Genomic DNA, 11192 nt, shown 5'->3' with positions numbered 1-11192 from the left:
TGCAGATGCTGGAAATCCAAAGCAACACACACAAAATGCCAGAGGAACTCAGCAGGTCAGGCAGCATCTACAGAATCAAATAAACAGTCGATGTTTCAGGCCGAGACCCTTCTTAAGGACTGAGCAGAAGAGGGAAGATGCCAGAATAAAAAGGTGGGAGGAGGGGAAAGAGGATAGCTAGAAAGTGATAGGTGAAGCCAGCTGGGTCGGAAAGAGAGAGGGCTGGAGAAGAAGGATTCAGAAAGAAGAGGATAGTGGACCATGGGAGAAAGAGGAGGAGGAGAGGATCCAGGGGGATGTGATAGGCAGGTGAGGAGAGGTAAAACGCCAGAGTGGGGAATAGAAGAGAGAAGGGGGAGGGAAAAATCTTTTTACAGGAAGGAGAAATCGATGTTCACGCCATCATGTTGGAGGTTACCCAGACAGAATACAAGGTGTTGCTCCTCCACCCTGAGGGTGACCTCATCTTGGCACAACGGCACAACAGGAGGCCATGGACCGACATGTTGGAATGGGAATGGGAATTACAATGTTTGGCCACCGGGAAGTTCAGGTGAAGTGGAAGTACTCGACAAAGCAGCCCCCCAATTTACAACAGGTCTCACCAATGTAGAGGAGGCGAAATTGGGAATGCCAAACTCTACAGACAACCCCAGTAGGCGAGGTGTTACCTCACCTGGAAGGACCGTTTGGGGCCCTGAATGGAGGTGAGGGAGGAGGTGAATGGGAAAGTTTAACATTTGGGCTGCTTTCAGGGATAAGTGCCAGGTTACTGGGGAGGGACAAATTTTTTAAAAAAGTTGATAAATAATTTTAAATTTGGTTCTGAAATGAAAAAAATAACACCCATCATCACTGAAGACTTACATTTGAAAGAACTGTAAAATCTTTATTAAAATATATGCTACATTTTAAAATTATATATTTATACTAACTAGTTATAATATTAAGGTGCAATCTATTTGAATTTGACTTGCTTAATGAAGAACACTGAAAATCCAATGTGTTAGACAACGAAACCAGCTCACCAAAAAGAAAAATAATATTTAGTTCAGATTTCCTGACTTAGAGACAGAATTATGTAGCTTTCTTGGAACTGAAAGCTTTGAGATAGAAATTTAAGAAAAGGGAAAGCATTGTTATACCATACAGAACACTATAAATACAGAATCCGTGAAACAGGTAGCCCCACGTTGCAAGAGCCAAGTCGAAAAGAAACTGAGTGATTTGTAATTGCGTCATTCTTTTTTTCCACACGGGTCGTTGTGTTGGGTTCATCGCACTCTGACCATAGTAAAAATACAAGACGATGTGAACAGACGAATTGAAGAGCAGGAACGGGGCAATGGCGGGCCACGGGTAGTAGTGATAGGTCAGGTCAGTCAGAAGCACCATGCTGCAGTGATGGTAGACATGAAGAAAGGAGATCTGACGGCTTCGATGCCTCAAGATCATGAAGACCGTGTCTAGCAGCTCCACGTTTTTAACAAGCCAGTACATGAAGTAAGCCTGCTGCAGTTCTGAAAAGAACTCCTTCTGAAAGATGGAAGTTGCGACGCTAAGGCCGTGCAGGAAGAGAAGGGTGGTGTACAGGCTCATGAAGCTACAGGCCATGTTGTAGAATAATAGGATCTGTAGAATTTAACAAACATAGACTGTTACAAGAACTGGTGAGCAGCAACTATTCAAATCACATTCTGTGCAACATAAAAAATGACAAGAGAACCGAATTCATTTCGCTCTCAGCAGCGTAATTAGATAAAAAAAACATTTAAGATTGAAGGCAAACTTGACTTTTGGATTTAAAGTTATAAACTATTTAACCAGAGACATTTTTTATCTGTTACTTTACTTACAGAGTAAAGGGTGATGTGATAGCACAGTGGCTAATGCCTCGCTTTACATTGGCAGCCAGAGTTCAATTCCTGCTGCTGCCTGTAAAGAGTTTGTACGTTCTCCCCGTGACCACATGGATTTCCTCCGGTTGCTTCGGTATCCTCCCACATTTCAGAAGACGTACAGTTAGGGTCAGTGAGTTGTGGGCATGTTATGTCAGTGCTGGAAGCATAGCTGATACTTGTGGGCTGCCCAACACAACTCTCGCTGATTAGACTTGATGCAAATGAGGCATTTCACCGTATGTTTCGATGTACATGTGGTAAATAAAGCAAGTCTTTAATATTAAATATCTTTTATGGCTCAGCTCACTTACCTTCTGTACAGTTTTAACTTAACAGGATTAAAAGGCAGGGATGTGATCAAAAAGATGTGTGTCCGGGTTACACTACATACAGAACCAGCATTGTCCAGCCAAAGAAATGGCTGTGGACCAAATGCTTACTTATCATTTATTTCTCTCTTCCTATGAGGGCTGTTTTTAAAGTTTCTACACAACTTCAAGATCTCATGCAAAATGTAAATACTCAATAGTTGGATTTCATACTTGGTTAAAAATAAACAATTAATGGCATTGCAAAACCTTGGAGTTTCTCTCTAGGATGCAAAAGGTCTGGAGAGATTTCATGGAGCCATTCAACATTTCGAAGGTCCTGATGAATTTTCACAGCCTGAAACACTGACTGTTTATTCCTTTCCTTAGATGTTGCCTGACCTACTGAGTTCCTCTAGTATGTTGTGTGTGGTACTCAACATTTTAAAGGATTTCAATACAAGCATTAAAAGATATATCAAAGAGGCACTGGCAATGTTTGGATGGAAAAAAGGAATATAATCTATGTTATGGAAGAGATATTCAATGGAAACTTTCAAAGGTGAGTTAAATACCCAAGAGCAAGAGAAAAGAAGTAAGTGGACGGTATTCAAAACAAAACAAAAAAAAATCACCTCATGATGGAAAGATTAGATTAGCTTTATTTGTCACATGTTCATCGGAACATACAGTGAAGTGTGTCATTTGCGTCAATGACCAGCAGAGCCTGAGGTTTTGCTGGGGGCAGTCCGCAAGTGTCTCCATTCTTCTGGTGGCAACACGGCATGCCCACACTTTACAAACCCTTACCAATCCCCGAGGACCTTTCTTTGTGGGACCGCAGGACCTCACGCAGTCACGTGGAAAAATTGTAAACTCCTTACAGACAGCAGCAGGAACTGAACCACGACTGCTAGCACTATAAAGCGTTACGCTATCATGTTACCATATCACACCATAAATTTGATGTAAGAACAGAAAATGCTTGAAATATTCAGTGGGTCAGACAGTACCATTGGAGAGAGAAACAGAGTTAACATTTTAAAGTGACTAAAAAGATGCTGGAGGAAATCAGTAGGCCAGACAGCAGCTGTGGGACGAAAAGGACAGGTTGAAACTCTTCATGGGTCATGACATGAAACGCTGACTGTTCATTTACCTCCACAGATGCTGCTCGACCTGCTGAGTCCCTCCAATTTCTCTGTTTGTTGCTCCAGATTGCAGCATCTGCACAGGCTCTTCTGTTAACATTTCAGGCTCATGAGCTTCCATCAGAGGGAAATATCAGAAATCATGTTTTAAGTTGAGAAGAGAGAGGTGGGATGTGATTCTCTACAACCTAAGATGCAGTGTTATGGAGGTGAAGGCTTGCTGATCAGAGCTGACCTACCTAGGGGCATTGTAAATAGTCAATGAATGAAAGCAAAAGAGAGACGAGAACGCTGGAACTGTGAGAAACAAAAGGCTGCAGCTGCTGGAAATCTGAAATAAAATTGAATGTTGCAAATTCTCTGCAAGTCAGACAGCTTCTGTGGAAAGAGAAAAAAGAGGTAACATCGCTGCTGAGAACCCATCACTCGAACTGGCCAAAACCTGATGGAATGTTGTAACCAAAGCTGCTGAATTCAGGTTGAGAACTGTGAGGGAAGTTCTTCAAGATAACATTGGCCTTTGCTGAGACAGAGCAAGGGCTCAGAGATAACGTGGTCAAAGTGGAAGGGGATGGAGAATCATAGGGATGGGCATCAGGAAGTTCACAGTCAACCTTGCTGATTGAAGATTTCATCAGACGATCAACCAGTCTCCGTTTGGTTTAATAGAAGATAGAACAATACGTCACAGTACATGCCCTTTGGCACACAATGTTGTGCCAAACTTTCAACCTACTCTAAGATCAATCCCTTCCCTCATACATAGCCCTCCGATCTTCTATCATCCATAGAGTCTAAGAGTTTCTTAAATGTCCCTGTTGTATCTGCCTCTACCACCACCCCGGCAAGGTATTCCATGCACTCACCATTCTCAGCATTAAAAAACTACCCCCGAGATCCCCTCCTGAACTTCCCTCCCAACAGCTTAAAATTATGCCCTCTTGAAGGGGAAATTTTCATAAAACAATCATACAGTCTGCATTTGATTTCCCCAATATGGAAAGACCGCATTGTGAGCACTAAATGGAGTGCACCGGATTGAACAGTACAAACGATTCACTACTTCACCTGGAAAGCAACTTTCAGACACTGGATGGTGGGAGGGGAAGAGATAAGATACCCAGGTATTGAATCTCCTGTGAATGCAGCGGGACTTGTCGGAGAAAGTGTGCCAGTGGAGATGGAAGAGTAAACGGGGGAATCAGAGAGGGAATGGTCCCTTCGGAATGCTGAAAGGGGAGGGGAGAGCAATAGTACCTCATCATGGTGTCACACTAAACTATGGGGCACACAAGTAGAACTGATGCCTCACAGCACCAGCGACTTGTGAGACATTCTCACTTTCAATGCTGTCTGGGTGGAGTTTGCATGCTCCATCTGCAACATTGTGAGTTTCCCTGCTTTCTCCCACAATCTAAAGCCATGCGGGCTGGCGTAGGTAGGTAGGAGAATTAGTGGTGATGGGGTCATGAGTGATCAAATGGGCTGCAGAGAAGTAAGTGGGGAAATGGGGCTGATGGGATTGACGGCACAGACCCGATGGGCCGAAAGTGAGGGTGTCCTGACCATGGAAAAATAAGCACAAGGAGAATCTAAAGTGGGTGAGGGTGGGGGGAGGAGGTGGCTGGGAACTCTGCCAACTAGGGCACTTGGGTAAGCAATAAATTGGAGTACAATAGCTTTCTAGCAGGAAGTAGGGCGAAGCTGACTAAGCAGCTATGAGCAAGTACGAACTCAAACCAACATATACCATCATTGTCATTGGCGATAGATATTTACCCTTATTAGCATTCTAAAAACTTCCAAAAGGACCACAACCTTGTTGTGGGTTTGGAGGCTTGCATGCCTCAATGGCTCAGGGAGCTGTTGGCTGGAGTCAGGGCTTCATGCCTCGGCTCTTGGTGGGGTCACCCATGCCAAACAGGTCAAAGGGCAGAGGCTAGACTGAGAGTGATCCACTGGTCATCCAGATTTGGGGGTTCAGCTCAGGGCTAAAACCCTGAAAGGTAAAGCAAATGTGATACGGAAACAGCAATGAAGAATCTACATCTGTACGATGGTATTCCTGAGTCTCCACCCGGGACTTGCCTGACTGACAGTAGTGAGAACTGAGCTACTGGCGTGATGAAAGAAGCCCTGAACAGTGCCAGAGATGGAGTATTTTCACTGCTGTCCTAAATGCCAGTGGTGTAACAGGCACTAGCAAGCTTTCTAAAAAGTTGCCCCGGTCATTGATTTATTAATTTTATTTTAGAGATACGGCACAGTAACAGTCCCTTCCAATCCAACAAGCCTATATCGTGCAATTACAACCATGTGACCAATTAACCTTCTAATCCTGTATCTTTAGCATATAGGAGGAAATCAGAGTACTTGGAGAAAATCCACCTGCTTATAGACAGTGGCGGAAACTGAAGGTCATTGGCACTGTAATAACATTACGTTACTGAGCCAAATAATCATATGCTACTGTAATTTCCCTTCAGATCAATAAAGTATCTATCAATCTATGTATTTCTTTATTTTAGTTAAATTCAGAAATTTCAAATGTTTTATTCACCGCATTGATATAAAACATAATAGAGGTGATCTGGAGAGCAGGCCACATATAGAGGACAGAGCTCATGGAGATAGCTCTCTCAGCAATTCCACACTCAGCAGATTCTAGACCCTGCTCGTCAGCCTGTGGAAGGTTTAGGGGACATCTGAACATTAGCAAGAAAAGGTTACTGAATTAATCATCCATACTTGCTGGAGTTTAGTAGAATGAGCGAGGATCTTATTGAAACCTATCAAATAGTGAAACAGTGTACAAGGAGAGTATGTATCCTCTAGTGGGGGAGTCTAAGACTAGAGGGCACAGTCTTAGAATACAAGGGCATCTCTTTAGAAGAGAGATGAGGAGGAATTACTTTAACCAGAGGGTGGTGAATCTGTGGAATTCATTCCCACAGATGGCTGTGGAGGCCAAGTCATTGGCTATATTTAAAACAGAGGTTGATAGGTTCTTTATTAGTAAGGGTGTCAAAAGTTCCAGGAAGAAGGTAGGAGAATGGAGTAGAGAGGGATAATAAATCAGCCATGATGGAACGGCGGAGCAGATTCAATGCACTGAATGGCCCAATTATGTCTTACAGTCAATAAGACAATAGACATCAGAGCAGAATTAGGCCATCTGGCCCATCAAGTCTGCCCCGTCATTCAATCATGGCTAATCCTTTTTTTCTCCTCCTCAACCCCAGTTCCCAGCCTTCTCCTTGTAACCTTTGATGCCATGTCCAATCAAGAACCTAACAATCTCTGCCTTAAATACACCCAACGACCTGGCCTCCACAACCGCATGTGGCATATAAATTCCACAAATTCACCACCCTTAGGCTAAAGAAATTTCTCCACATCTCTGTTTTGAAAGGGCACCCCTCTATCCTGAGGCTGTGCCCTCTTGTCCTAGACTCCCCCACCATGAGAAACTTCCTTTCCACATCTACTCTGTCTAGGCCTTTCAACATTTGAAAGGTTTCAATGAGATCCCCCTTCATACTCCTGAATTCCAGTGAGTATAGACCCAGAGCCATCAAACGCTCCTTGTTTGATAACCTTTTCATCCTGGAATCATCCTTGTGAATCTCCTCTGGACCTTCTCCAATGCCAGCACAACTTTTCTAAGATGAGGGGTCCAAAGCTGTTCACAATACTCAATGTGAGGCCTCACCAGTACTTTATAAAGCCTCAGCATCACATCCTTGCTCTTGTATTCTAGACCTCTTGAAATGAATGCTAACATGGCATTTGCCTTCCTCACCACAGACTCGATCTACAAGTTAACCTTTAGGGTGTTCTGCACAAGGACTCCCTAGTCCCTTTGCATTCCAGATTTTTGGATTTCTGCCCATTTAGAAAATAGGTTTGATGATCCTGTGGCATGTCATGACTGATTCCAAGAATAACTGCAACACTAAAATGTCATTTAAACCCTCTACGGATCCTCCCAAAGGAAGTATGGTTTGGTAGTTAACCAGCCACTGTAATGTGGACTGAATGCGCAGGAGAGTGGTAGAGTTTGAGGCCAGATGTTGAAAACGCCGGGAGAATCAATAATGCATAAATGCAAGACTAGTGTAAAAGGGAGGATGATGGTTGTCATAAACTTGGTAGGCTGAAGGGCCTGTTGTTACACTCTATCTCCTTAAAATTATCTCCAATTCACCTGCACTTAGGGACATCTGGACAGGTCAATTAACCTACTAACATAAGCACAAGAGATTCTGCAGAAGCTGGAAATCCAGAGTAACACACACAAAATGCTGGAAGAACTCAGCAGGTGAGACAGCATTTATGTAGAGGAATAGAGAACTGATATTTTGGGCCAAGTCCTGATGAATCTCGGCCAGACATGTCGTCTGTCTATTCCTCTCCACGGACGCTGCCTGGTCTGGTGAATTCCTGCAGCATTTTGTGTGCTTTGCTCCAGCTAGACAGTACCCAAGGTCGGGATCGAACCTGGACGGCCGGAGCTGTGTGGCGTCAGCACTGACCGCCACACGACCTCACCGGTAACACACACAAAATGCCGCAGGAACTCAGCAGGTCAGGAAAGGAATGAACAGTCGACATTTCGGCTCGAGACCCTTCATCAGGGCACATGGCCTCACTGCCCGTTTTCTCATTAAAGGTAATCAGCCCTGTTCTGCCCCACAGATTGTTACAGAAGAGCACACGCCAGTCCGGTCAATTAATTGTGTTTGTATCATCCTTCCCAGATCTCACAGGGAACTCAGTGTGGAGAAGGCAGCACTGTATTATTTTCTTGCCACGGGACAAAGTCACAGTGACCTCCAGATAACAACAATAATGCAATCTCCTGTAATATCATTTCCATTACAGGGGAGGAAAGCATCGGGGTAATAAATTAGGGCTCTCTGGAGGTTGCAGCAGCTGTCAGGAAGCAAGATCTAGAAGGCAGCAGATATACAGCAGCACCGGACACTTTAACATATTGTAGCCCGTGACGCGGGCTCGGAAAGGATTTACGCGGACTCGTCCTGGCACGAACAAAATTCGCATGCAAAATTAATACAGTTCCGGGGCGCTCATCTGCAAACTCATAGTCAAGTCCCATCAAACAAGCTTCCACCGTGACTCACAGCACCTCTCCACTTGCTCAAAAATGCCCACCTCCAAATTAAAACTGTCAGACGCAGCCGTGCACAGATCCTTGTTACTTCTGCCCCAGGTGGCACGTGAATGACAATGGGGACAAGGAGGTTGTTGTAATCACTACTGAAATTCAGCCTTTTACAGGTTCGATCCAGGTCTATCCTGGAGTTGGAGGGCTGTCCATGTGCGTGGGGGGGAGAGAGGCTGGGAGGAAAGGGCCCTGTTGTTGCTTTGCTGCTTGTTGTGCTCTGTGTGGCCCTGCTGAGCCACGTTGGCGCCGGAATGTGGGGCGACACTTGCCGGTCGCCCCCAACATGCTCGTAGGTGTGTTGGATGTTGATGGAAAAATAATGTATTTCTCTGTATGTGTGATTAGTGAATCAGAATATGATGTTAGGTTGCAACAACTGAGACTGGATTCTTCAAGTTACTGAAACCACTATTAGCTTCCAAAATCAGAGAAAAACTAGTGCAATTATGGGTCAATTATTTAGTAATCCCTCTCTGCATACCACAGAACATGGGACTTTACAGCAGAGGAAAAGGCTCTTCGGCCCACCATGTTGGTGCTGTACATGATGCCATATTGATGACCCTGGTCTTGTACTCGCTGAAGTTTAGAAGAATGGGGAACTTATTGAAACCTGTCGAGTAATGAAAGGCCTAGATAATGTGAACACAGAGAGGATGTTTCCTACAGTGCAGGAGTCTAGGGCCAGAGGGCACAGTCTCAGAAAACAAGGACGTCTCTTTAGAAAGGAGATGAGGAGGAATTTCTTTAGCCAGAGGGTGGTGAATCTGTGGAATTCATTGGCACAGACTGATCTGGAGGTCAGATCTTGGTTTATATTTAAAGCAGAGGTTGATAAGTTCTTGATCAGTAAAGGTGTCAAAGGTTACAGGGTGAAGGCAGGAGAATGGAGTTGAGAGGGATTATGTTGGTATGGTGGAGCAGACTCAATGGGCCAAATGGCCTAATTTTGCTCCTGTGTCTTATGGTCTAAACTAAATCACTTTTGGCTGTACATGATCTGTACCCCACCTCTCCCTGTATAGTCATGTGTCTATCTAACAGCAGAGGGTAGAGGCATAATTTAGATTACAATTAGATGAAAGTAAGATCACATGCAACTCTCTGGATTTCTCCAGGAATCAGAGGTGCCACAGCTGACAAATTCCTGACACTTCTGAGCAGCACTCTCTTCCATAACATTTAACAGAGGCATTAACCTATTTGCTTGAAATCTTAAAATAGATAAAAACAACAGCACATTCAATCTGTTTTTAGACTAAAAATCCAAAATCTAATATTTGTCTTCAAAATCAGAGTTCAGAGCACATTAAAATTTGTGGGAATATATACTCAAGTCAAAGCTGTTAAAGCTAATAGTATCTAATTTAGCTGCAATTAATGTTTGAAATTGACATTAAATTATTAATGGTTTGATATTAATTATTAATCCCTCAATGGCTAATATATTGGCTATGCTTTTAACTGAGGAGCTGTAATTGCCTGGTATTGCATGTTCTTCATCTGTACTCCATGGCATCACCTTCTTTGTATGTGCACTTAGGAGTCTGTTGAAGCAAAGTATATGCACTCAGTGGGCACTTTATTAGGTACACCTGATCGTTAATGCAAATATCTAATCAGCCAATCATGTGGCAGCAACTCAGTGTGTAAGACCATGCAGACATGGTCAAGAGTTTTGGTTGATCAGAGCAAGGGGGGGGGGGAAACAAATGGATCTAAGTGATTTTGACTGTGGACGATTGTTGGTGCCAGATGGGGTGGTTTGAGTATCTCAGAAACTGATCTCCTGGGATTTTTATGCACAACAGTGTCTAGAGTTCTCAGAGAACAGGGCGAAAAACAAAAAAAAAAAATCCAGAGAGCATCAGTTCCGTCAGCGAAAATGCCTTGTTAATGAGAGAGCTCAGAGGAGAATGGCCAGACTGGTTCAAGCTGACAGTAACTGAAGTAATCACGCGTTACAACAGTGGTGTGCAGAAGAGCAACTTTAAATGCACAGCACATCGAACCTTGAAGTGGATGGGCTACAGCAGCAGAAGACCACAAACATATACTCAGTAGCCACTTTATCAGGTACAAGAGGTAGCTAATAAAATGGCCACTAACTGTATATCCCAAATCAGTAACAGCAACACTTCCGTCCCTGTCATTAAGACTAACTAATGGCAGAAAATCCTCCGATGAAGTGGGATTAGAGGATGGACAATAAATGGACAATGAAGCCTCTATGCTTCTCAGTTGCCAGTTGAAGTTACAGAGTCATAAGGCAATGAGCCAGGCCCTTTGGCCCAACTCATCCCTGCTGACATGAGCTGGTCCCATTTGGGCCATATCCCTCTAAACCTTTCCTATCCACATACCTGTCCATGATATACTTCTCCAGGTATTGTGTGTGTGTGTGTGTGTGTGTGTGTGTGTGTGTGTGTGTGTGTGTGTGTGTGTGTGTGTGTGTGTGTGTGTGTGTGTGTGTGTGTGGTGTGTTGGAACTGACACATCTCATGGAAACAGCCAATGAAAATTAATCATATTCCAATTAGCATCTCTTTCCAATGAGGTTATTTTCAAAATTAGGAGGGCGTAGGTTTAAGGTTAGAGAAAGGAGTTTTAAAAGGAATCTGAGGGGTAAGATTGGCATCTGAGG

General features: G+C 43.7%; 1 protein-coding gene across 1 annotated transcript in view; it reads right to left on the bottom strand.

Annotated features, from left to right (window-relative positions):
- Positions 1 to 863: 863 nt before the first annotated feature.
- Positions 864 to 11192, bottom strand: part of LOC140714308 (very long chain fatty acid elongase 5-like) — a 40041-nt gene continuing 29712 nt past the window's right edge. The window contains exon 4 of the mRNA XM_073025426.1: positions 864 to 1632. Coding sequence (XP_072881527.1) covers positions 1078 to 1632 — 555 coding nt within the window. The 3' untranslated portion in view covers positions 864 to 1077. The remainder of the gene's footprint in view (positions 1633 to 11192) is intronic.

The sequence above is a fragment of the Hemitrygon akajei genome, chromosome 21, assembly GCF_048418815.1.
Source record: "Hemitrygon akajei chromosome 21, sHemAka1.3, whole genome shotgun sequence".
In the NCBI taxonomy this organism is placed as follows: domain Eukaryota; kingdom Metazoa; phylum Chordata; class Chondrichthyes; order Myliobatiformes; family Dasyatidae; genus Hemitrygon; species Hemitrygon akajei.
The sequence above is the reverse complement of the archived record's forward strand: the minus strand, read 5'-3'. Positions and strand labels throughout refer to the sequence as shown.